At 51.2% G+C, this 10086-nt stretch overlaps 1 protein-coding gene across 3 annotated transcripts in view; it reads left to right on the top strand.

Moving 5' to 3' along the window:
- The first annotated feature begins 289 nt into the window (after positions 1-289).
- The window catches only part of COL11A2 (collagen type XI alpha 2 chain), a 29198-nt gene continuing 19401 nt past the window's right edge, over positions 290-10086 (top strand). The window contains exons 1-8 of one of the 3 annotated variants that reach the window (XM_003789077.1): positions 290-587; positions 3443-3592; positions 3726-3936; positions 4379-4541; positions 6310-6501; positions 7300-7377; positions 8017-8079; positions 8690-8869. In XM_003789077.1, coding sequence (XP_003789125.1) covers positions 506-587; positions 3443-3592; positions 3726-3936; positions 4379-4541; positions 6310-6501; positions 7300-7377; positions 8017-8079; positions 8690-8869 — 1119 coding nt within the window. In that variant the 5' untranslated portion in view covers positions 290-505. The remainder of the gene's footprint in view (positions 588-3442; positions 3593-3725; positions 3937-4378; positions 4542-6309; positions 6502-7299; positions 7378-8016; positions 8080-8689; positions 8870-10086) is intronic. The other 2 variants (XM_003789078.1, XM_003789079.1) reach the window with 2 other exon arrangements.

Below are 10086 nucleotides of genomic sequence, written 5' to 3'. Positions count from 1 at the left end.
TTTGACTGACATTTGCGTCCTAGAAAAGGAAGGGGCTGGGGGAGATATATTGGGGTTCCCGAAAAGAGAATCATAGAGTACAGGCTATTGGGTCCCTGCAAGGAGCAAAGGAAAACAGTCTGAGGGTCTGTGAGGGAGGGAAGGAGAAAGGGAGGGCTCTCACCTCCCTCCCCAGGTGGAGATCGAGGGTGGGGTTTCCCCTCGGGCTGTGGGCGGGCGGCTTGAGACCGGGGGCCGGGCCGGGGGCGGGGGCGAGGTGGGGGCTCTAGGCTGCTGGGGTGGCCGGGGACACACGGGAGCGGCAGTCACCGAGGAGGGAGCAGTGCCGGAGCCCCGACGGTGCCTCGCCACATGGAGCTGGGCCGCTGAAAGCTGTCGTCTCTGATCTCCTTCGGACCCCGGCGTCTGAGGCTCACAACCTGCTGGTCGTCTTCTGTCTGCCTCAGGGCGTCCAGCGCCTCAGGACGACCTGGGTCCTGGGACCCGGCGTTCCGGTAACTCAGCCATGGAGTGGTGCAGCCGCTGCCGTCGCCTCCTCCTGCTCCTACCTCTGGTGCTGGAGCTGAGCGGGGCCCCGGGCTGGGCGGGTAAGAGAAGTCTGGATGCTTGGGTGGTCAGAATTGCTGCAGCTCTGAATATCCCCAGGGAGGGGACAGCTGATACCTAGGGCAGGAGCTTCTCTGAGTCTAAAAAGGGGGCTGTGGGAGTTAAGGGTCCAGACTGGAGGGCAAGACACCTGGGTTCCTTGGAGTGGGAGTAGGGATCTCTCCCTCCTTGAAGTGACTGGGAGAAGGCAGGTAAGGCTGAAAGGTGGAGAACCACTTTAGGGAGCCCTAAACGGGGCTGCATGCTTAGGAAGAGCTAAAGATGGCCAGGGTCAGTCTGGTCCAACTGTTGCTGGTGTAGGGGTGGTAGCAGTCAGTGCTGAAAGGTGAGGTGTGTGTATGTCTTTTGGGCTTTCTATCTCTATCTTTGGAATGAAGGATCCTAGTAGTAAGCCCAGAAAGAAGGGATGCCTCAGTTATCTGTCTTGTTGGCTTCTCTGACAGGGTCCCCGTCCCCCTCCCCCTCCCTGTGCCCTCGATGCTGCCACGCGGCTGGCTCTGGGGAGCACTGGGGCTGGCTGCCAACAGGACGGCCGCTGGACAGGCAGGGATCAGGTGTCTGAGGCCAGAGCCAACTCTTTGCATTCCTGCCCGGCCCCTCCTCCTCTGGCCAGCTAGGCTCTCCTGGGATCGGGGTGTCCACAACCCCAGTCTTTTCCTTCTTTTTCCCAGGACCCAGAATTCCTGGCTCCTAGGAAAGGGGATTTGATGTCAGATAGGAGGGAGTTGGGAACAGTGGGCCCTAGGTAGGTTGGAGCAAGCCCCTACTCCTGGAAACACTGGGGGTTGATTTGTATATAACTTGACAATTCATTTCTTCTCTGCTTTGGAGACAAAATGGTCAGAATGAGGGACTTTACCTAATAAATGCAATCACTGTAACCTCATTCTCTGTACCCTCAATGAATCCTTAAGAAAAAAAAAAAAAGGAAAAGGAAAAGCGGGTGATGCCTGTGGCTCAAAGGAGTAGGGCGCCCGCCCCATATACTGGAGGTGGCGAGTTCAAACACAACCCCCGTCAACACTGCAAAAAGAAAAAAGAAAAGGACAGCATAAAGGATTTAGATTTGATATAGAAGAAAAAACTTCCAAGATGTGAGGAGTGTGAGGCTCAGGGACAGGAAATTGAAGTGTATGGTGTTTGTAGCCTCTAGGAGTCTTTCTTGGGGGTAAAGGGACCTTCTGGTATGGAGGCAAGGGGTTGGCCACTATGACTGTCTCATTTCAGGGCTGAGGGGCTAGAGGTGGGACTCTAGGGAGAAGGGTTACTGGGAATTTCTAAGATCATGGAACAAGGCATTTGGAAGGGCAGAGGTAGAGTGGTGGAGGGTGATGGGCCTACCCATTGGAGAGCTTTGGGGCAAATGAGGCTAGAGACACTGGGTCAAGTATGTGGCTTGATGTGGGAAGATGGTGGGTGGACCTGTGGGTAGGTTGTCTATAGGACTGAATTGTATTCTCCTGGGGCTCGATGGAGGGTGGGGACCTCTGAGGTCTTCTTGACCTGGGATCTCTGTGAGTCTCTGTGTCTCTGTCTCACTCACCCTTGGTCTCTCAAAGCGGCCCTTGTGTGTTGGTGTTTGTGGAGCTGCCACATGCTCAGGGGCCAGGATCAGGTGGGGGGACGGGTGGGGGGAGGCTGTGGTTTCCCGGCTCCTGGACTCAAAGGGCCTTTTCTCTGCCTGTCTGCCTGCCCCACCTCACCCACCCAACCCAGCTCTCCTCTCCTGATTGCTCTGGCTTCTGCACTGCCCCACACTTGTATGAAAGTTTTGCTGGAACTTTTTTTGGGATTTTTCCAATTTGCAGCTGATGGTGTGAGGAGTGTGTGTATTAAGGAGCAAGTGAAAGAGAAATGACCTCTGTCTTCCAGGTAGTTTGAGCCCTAGGAAGCTGAGTTCTAGGTAGACAGGGCTGGTGGCTTGGGTCTTGAAATTTTAGATCCCAGAAGGTGGGAGTGGTGGTGGGGTGGTGAGACAGGATTGAGGTTCCAGGTGTGGGGAGCTTGCCTGGGTTTTGGGCAGGACTCTGATGGGATCCACAGATGTGTGGCTTGGGGCCCTGGACCTGCTCCGGCTCTGCGTGGCAGCTTCAAACTGCACCCCAGGCCAAGCTCATCTCCCAAGCCAGGGGGCATAAACTCCTGGGAAGGCCCTTTCTTGCATCTTCTTCCTCAGTATGTTCTGAGTTGTATTCCCCCCACCCCACTAACCTGGGATCTGTAGCAGCTCAAAGCCCCCTCCCATAGAACTGCCTCCTGCTCTCTCCCTGGTGGCCCCCCTGCACCTCTCATGCCCAGAATAATTGATTGTCCAGATGTTGTTTGTACTGGAGACGGGACAGATGCCAAAGACCCAGAGAATGAGAGATATGGAAAGGGAATGAGAATAAGGGAGAAAGACAGAGAAAGAAAAAGATAGACAGAATGTGAGGAAAGAGGAAGACAAGAGACAGGGAGACAGAAAGACCAACAGAGACAGAGACAAAGAGGGTAAGAGAGTGTGAGGGAAAGGGAGACATGGAGAGTTTAGAGAGAGATTGAGGGAGAATAAAGTCAGAATCAGCTGAAACACAGGTAGGGAGAGTAGGAAAGACAGATGCTGAGGGAACAGCAGGAGCAGGCAGGGAGTTGGATACTGTCAGTGCTGCCCTGAGCCTGCAGGTAACTTGGTGTTTCTCATCCATTCAGGCCCTATTCAGAAGCAAGTGAGGGAGAGGTAACCTTTCTCTTCCAGGGAGTTTGAGCCCTAGGCAGCTGAATCCTTGATCCCCAGTGTCCCCTATTTATGCCCTCCTGAGGGCACATCTCTTCCCCTGACCTTCATGGACTGTCCCAGGTGCACCCCCTGTGGATGTGCTCCGGGCCCTGAGGTTCCCCTCCATCCCCGATGGTGTCCGGAGGACAAAAGGCATCTGTCCAGCTGATGTGGCTTACCGAGTGTCACGACCTGCTCAGCTCAGTGCACCCACCCGCCAGTTTTTCCCAGGTATAGGTGACATGGTGGAGTAGAGACCTGGGGGAAGTGATAGGGAGGGGTCTGGGATCAGACAGCAGAATGGGAGGGGTTATAGTTCTCTTTGCCTTTTACTCTACTTGTGTGTATCTCTCTTGGATACTAGGAGGCTTTCCCAAAGATTTCTCTCTGCTGACTGTTTTCCGGACCCGGCCTGGTCTCCAGGCTCCCCTCCTGACTCTCTACAGTGCTCAGGGTGTACGACAGCTGGGCCTAGAGCTTGGCCGGCCTGTCCGCTTCCTGTATGAGGACCAGACTGGACGGCCTCAACCTCCAGCTCAGCCAGTTTTCCGAGGCCTCAGCCTAGCAGATGGCAAGTAAGTCAGTTTGCTCCTCTGGTCTGCCTGGCCCACACATTTAGGAAAAAGTGCCCCAGAATCCCTACTCCCTAAACTGGGAAATGCTACCAACTCCTTTGGTCACAACACACCTGCCGACTGCCTAAACTTCAGTCACTTCCAGCCTGGAGTTTGAGCTTTAGAGTTTGCATCCTTCTTTGGATGTTGTGCTAGCCTGTACCCTGGACATGTTACTAACTTTTTTGAGCCTCAGTTTCTGTAAAATGGAGATAATAGAATCATCATGATCAAAGGAGAAAATGACTTCATGGTGTGTGGTGCATTGTAAGCGCTCAATAAATAGTAGCTTTGATGTTGTTAATACTATCATCAGTGGCTTCAGCTCTTCCATCGACTGCTCTCCAGCCTTGTGGACTCCCTGCCTTCAGTCAGTCACTTGAACCTCTCCTCCCGTAACCAGGTGGCACCGTGTAGCTGTGGCTGTGAAGGGCCAATCTGTCACTCTTATTATTGACTGCAAGAAGCGAGTAACCCGGCCACTGCCCCGAAGTGCTCGTCCAGTGTTGGACACTCATGGAGTGATAATCTTTGGTGCCCGCATCCTGGATGAAGAAGTCTTTGAGGTAACCAGAGTAATGAGAGAAGGGAGTGATTTCTGGTCTCATTGATTGTGCTCAGTCCCCTTCTGGCTATAGCACTCTATCTTCTAATTCCCTAGGCTTTCATTTTTCCTCTCATGAATTACTTCTATTTTCTATCTTCAGGGCTAATTTTCTCTGTAGAAGAACTAGATGCCCATTTATGTGGCAGGACTGTCCATAGCCACTTATTGTATCATTCATTCTTCATCAGTCCACTCGTCTGTCCATTCCTTCAACCCATCTTTCTCTTCACTGCCCGTGCATTCACCTACTCACCCACTGGCCCATGTATGTACACGTTTGCCTCCAACACCCACTCACTCATCCATTTACCCACCCATCCATTCACACACTTACCCACATACACATGCATTTAGGCTTATATCTACCTATCTGCCCATCCTCCTCCTGCTTAACCACTCCCCCCTTCAAACCACCTGACTATCCATATATCGTTCTATCCATCTATCCTCTTTTTTTTTTTTTGAGACAGAGCCTCAAGCTATCCCCCCTGGGTAGAGTGCCGTGGCATTACAGCTCACAGCAACCTCCAACTCCTGGGCTCAAGCGAGTCTCCTGCCTCCGCCTCCCAAGTACCTGGGACCACAGGCGCCCACCACAACGCCCGGCTATTTTTTGGTTGTAGCAGTCATTGTTGTTTGGCGGGTCCGGGCTGGGGATTCGAACCCGCCACCTTAGGTGTACGTGGCTGGCGCCTTAGCTGGTTGAGCTATAGGCGCCAAGCCCATCTATCCTCTTAAACCCATCCAGCTATCCACTCACTCACCCATCCACCACCCACCCCATCTACCAAGCATACAAGGATGCATGCATGTATGCATCCATTCACCTACCCATTCACTCACCTATCCTTCCACCAGCTCAACCTCTCCCTTCTTCAATACACTCATCTACCTGTCGCCTCACATATGCACTCCTCATTCAACCATTCATTCACCCACATATTCAATTCCACCCATCTACCTTATTCACCAGTCTGTTTCCATCTACTGTGTACCTCCTATCCATCTACCCACCAATCCACCCATATTCATGTTCGTTCACCATCTACCAACTCTCCCATTCAATCAAGTATTTGATCTTCCATTCACCCATCCACCCTCCACCCACCCATCCAGTCAACATTTTCTGAATACCTGCTGGCCAAGGGAACACAGAAGAATAGTATAGTCTCTTATCATCCCAGGGAGCTCCCAGTTTGGCTCTGGAAATGAGATAATATCTTCAAATTAAAGTGCAAGGGAAGGTGTGCTAAGCAGTGGTTCCCTTTCCCCATTTTTAGAGGTCCTCAGAATTCTCAACATCACTACCATTGGAAGGACAAGGCAACTAAGACTTGGGTCACTGTCTCTAGAAGCCACTAGAAAAGGCCCATGCATTGCCACAAAGGGGAGTGGATAGAAGTTTTAGTCCTGGAAGGGCTGGGTTCTAGTTCTGATCCTGCCACTCTGAGTAATCTTGGGCCAGTCCTTGCCTTTTTGAGCTTTTTGAATGGAATGTATCTGAACAATGAATGTGAAGATCTTTGTCCTACTGATTTTCCCATTTGTTATGATGGTCCCATGAAATCCTTATGAGAAAGGCTATGCCCATGGGAAAGCTGATAATGACCTTCTTCCATTATATAGTTTTACCTAGGTTTGGCCTCCTCCCATTTGTTCCAGATTATTCCCTCTGTCTCTCTTGCTGCCCACCCCTCCATCAGTGTTCTTTCCTCTTGTCTTTTCAGGGTGATATCCAGGAGCTTGTCATTGTTCCGGGGGTCCAAGCTGCCTATGAATCCTGCGAACCGAAGGAGCTGGAGTGTGATGGGGGCCAGAGAGAAAGATCTCAGAACCAACAGCCTCACAGAACCCAGAGATCACCAAAACAGCAACCATCGAGACTTCATAGGCCACAAAACCAAGAACCACAGCGACAGGTGAGGGAGCTGAGTAAGCCATCAACTGCAGCACATCCCAGAGAGGAAAGACACCTCCCCCTTCTTTAGATCCCTCCCCAGCCATACCTCCCTGTTCCCATCACCCCTTCCTCCCAGGTTCTCATTCATTAATCTTTTTATTTTCATTTAAAAATAAAAAGAGCTATTATGAAGAATTTGTGGCTGGGAGCTGTGTTCCCTGCTTGTGTCTCCTCTGCCAGTCTTCCTGGAACTGTGTCTTTGGGTTTCCTATTCCTTCCTTGAATTAAGAGATTGGGAGAGAGTAGGGGAGCAGAGTAGAGGAGACAGAAACTGGGAGAAAGGAGTTGAGATGGTGAGACTGAAGAGGAGAAATGGGGAAGAAATAGGGAAAGAGGTATCCCAAAGGAGTGGGGTCTGCGGAAGTGTGGGAGTGGGAAGCCCAATCTTTGCCCCCTCTGTGCAGGGGCAAGATTAGGCACAGTGGTGGGGGGAAGGGAGACTGGCTGGGGCGGGGTCTGGACCACTACAGTGTAGATATGATCTGGGTCAGTGGTCTGAAGTTTGGATGGTCAATCTCTTAATCATGTCTGCTTTTGTCCCACATGTGGGGGCCCCTTACACCTTTCCCACCTCTCCCAACCTCTGTCCTGACCCTGACCTTTGCTTTCATCCTCAACTCTCTGCTTCCCGACTCTATGCCTCCCCTGTTTCCAACTTCCAAACCATCTCCATATTCTCCTTGTCCCCACCTTCACCCCACCTTCACCCCACCCTGCAATTGCCCCATCCCCTTCCTTCCTATTCCCTACATCCCAGCCCATTGAGTCTCTCTACTATGACTACGAGCCCCCCTATTACGATGTGATGACTACGGGGACAACCCCTGATTATCAGGTAAACTTGATTCCTGATTCCTTCCCTTCCTCCCCAGAATCTCCTATGACACCTCCTCCCTTCTTAGTCTTTTGGGAGAGGCACCATATATTTAGATTATGGGGGTTTACTCACTCACTGCTCCCTCCGTATCTCTTTACTGCAGCTGCCTCCGAGCCCCCACCACAGGGCTCTCCCTTCCCCTAGGGGGCATCGGACCCCTTCCCGAAAGCCCACCCCACCTGCCAAGAGGTCAGCGGCCTGGCAGGCATCCCCCTCATCAGGCCAGAGGCCCTCTCCAACTGGAGACTCCGGCCAAGCACGGGGCCAGCCTACCCCCTCCCGACGCCCGGCTCGGCAGGCAGCTTCCCCCACTGCCCGGGCCCCCCCCAGCACCAGAGGCAGCGGTTACCGGCAGGTAGAGCTGGGGCATCCAGATCTCTGCCCCTAAACCTCTATGACTGTGGAGATTCAGTCTCCCCAATTGTTCCCCCTCCAAAGAGGCTGCAAGATCTGAGATTTCCCCCATCCCCTAGCACAGACAGACACTGCCCTTGATAGTGGTGGGGTACAGGTGCTGCTTTGCCTCTCATTCCGCTAACCTCCTCTCTCTTTCCCTCCCACCCTGTGCTACTCTTCTCCCCCTCTCCTTGGGGTTAGGACCCCACCCCAGGTGAAGAGGAAGAAATCCTGGCGTCCAGCCCCTTGCCACCCCCTGAGGAGGTAACTCCATTTCCTGCCCTCACCCCATGTGAGGGCAATGGGCATCTGTGACCCAGTCCCCTTGCCCCATGCCATCTTGATGAGCTAGCCCTTTTCTGGCCAGAGGGCTCATTGTCATTTCTGTTTATGGTCTTCTGTCTTCTGATTATTCCAGATCTATCAGTCAGCTTAGCTCTCTAAGTATGTCCATACCTCCTCCCATTATTCTTTGATTTCAGAGTAACCTCCTATCCATGTTGGTGCCAGTCTTACTTTGTATATCATATTTCCATTCCCAGGAGCCATTTTCTGTCCAATGCTATCATTTTTTCCTTTCTCTGAGTCTCTCTTTGGTCATGCCCTTTACTCCTTTGTCTATTATTATGTCCAAGGACTGTCCACTCTATGTCCAGCCCTCTGGCCACTCTTCTTATTATCTACCATTTCTTCCTACCACGCCCATTTTTGGGACCTTCCTCCCCAGTTTTGTCTTTCGATGGCCATCCCGTTTTTATATAACCATTCTTCTCAGAATCCTTTGGGCTAGAAGTTGTCACACCCTGGGTCCAGGGAAAGCCTCCTGTCAGCCCTAATGCCCTCATCTACCCCTTCTCCCTTTCCACCCGGGAAGGAGCAGACAGATCTCCAGGTCCCCCTGACAGCCAACAGGTTCCAGGCAGAGGACTATGGGGAGGGTGGCACAGACCCCCCAGCAGGGCCCTACGATTACACCTATGGCTATGGGGACGATTATCGTGAGGAGACGGAGCTTGGCCCTGCCCTCTCTGCGGAGACAGCCCACTCAGGAGCCGTAAGTGAAAAGAGCTCCTCTTCCATCCGTGACCACCAGTGGGAGCTGCAAGAACTGCCTCCTGTTGGTTTTGGTCATTGTTGGCTGTGCATTACTCCCTGTTGGTGGTGTGCCATTTTCTCTTCACATAAGATGTATATGTTGCTTGAAAAGATATCCTGCCTTCCCTTGCCAAATGTCTTACCCTGTGACTCTTTGCGGATTCTTCTGCCCAGGGCATTAGGATTGAAAAAAAAAAAATCCTGTGGTCAGGATTTTTAATTCCTGACCACTTTTAATTCCTGTCTTTCTTGGCCACTTTCTGTCTAAATCAATCAAGCTGGGTTTCTTATAGCTTTTGGTTAATAAGCCCCTGCCCTGTGTCCCTTTTCAGTCTGTCTCTATCATTTTTACTTGGTTAAAACAATATTTTGTTCATGTTGTTGTCTAATCATCTAACTTCCTATGTCACATTTTTCAAACTATATGCCACTGCTTGTTTGTCCCTTCCTGCCTTCTTCAGCCATGGTGTCCAGCTTAGTACCTGTGTCAGACCGACAGAAAGGGATTTGTTACCTGTGTGATCTTGCCCCAGTTTTTCATGTTGTCTTGTGACAATCCTTTGATAATAAGCCATTTCGTGTGTGTCTTAGGCCATCTAAATCATAAAGTTTCCATTGTGGGCCTAGATATTTATCATGGCCACTTTTTGTGTGTTGTAGCCTTCATGTTTGTGTTTTCTAGAAGAATTGCCTTTCATTGTCATAATTCCCTTTGCAGGAGTCACTTTCTGTGTGTTCTCTGAATTTCTTTTCTCTCTTGGTCAAGGTAGCCATGTTGTTGTTGAAGGTTCACCTCTTGGATCCTCTTTTCTAGGCTGCTTCCTGTCTGTCCAACCACTTCCTGTTTTTCCAGTTTGGTTTCTAGCCATCTTGGCCATGTTTAATTTTTCTTGGACCTGGCATCATTCTTGCTTCCAAGTGTTTGTTGTTTTGTCCTGTCTCTCCTGATTGTTCCCCATGTTTTCAACCTCTCCCTGTCAGTGGAGTATTTCCTGTGTACTCTGCTTCATCTTTTGCTTGCCCTGCAGTTGTCGCTGCTTCTTCCACCCTGCTGCCTCTTATACCTCCTTTCTTTAACATTGCCACCCTGTAGCCTCTCTGCCTTTCTCTTATGCTACTCTTTGCATATTTGGGGTTAATCTGGGATTGGGGAGAGTTTGGAAACTGATCACTGCT

This window comes from Otolemur garnettii, unplaced genomic scaffold (genome assembly GCF_000181295.1).
Source record: "Otolemur garnettii isolate 467f Iridium unplaced genomic scaffold, OtoGar3 scaffold00031, whole genome shotgun sequence".
Classification (NCBI taxonomy): Eukaryota; Metazoa; Chordata; class Mammalia; order Primates; family Galagidae; genus Otolemur; species Otolemur garnettii.
This window is presented reverse-complemented; position numbering and strand designations above follow the sequence as displayed.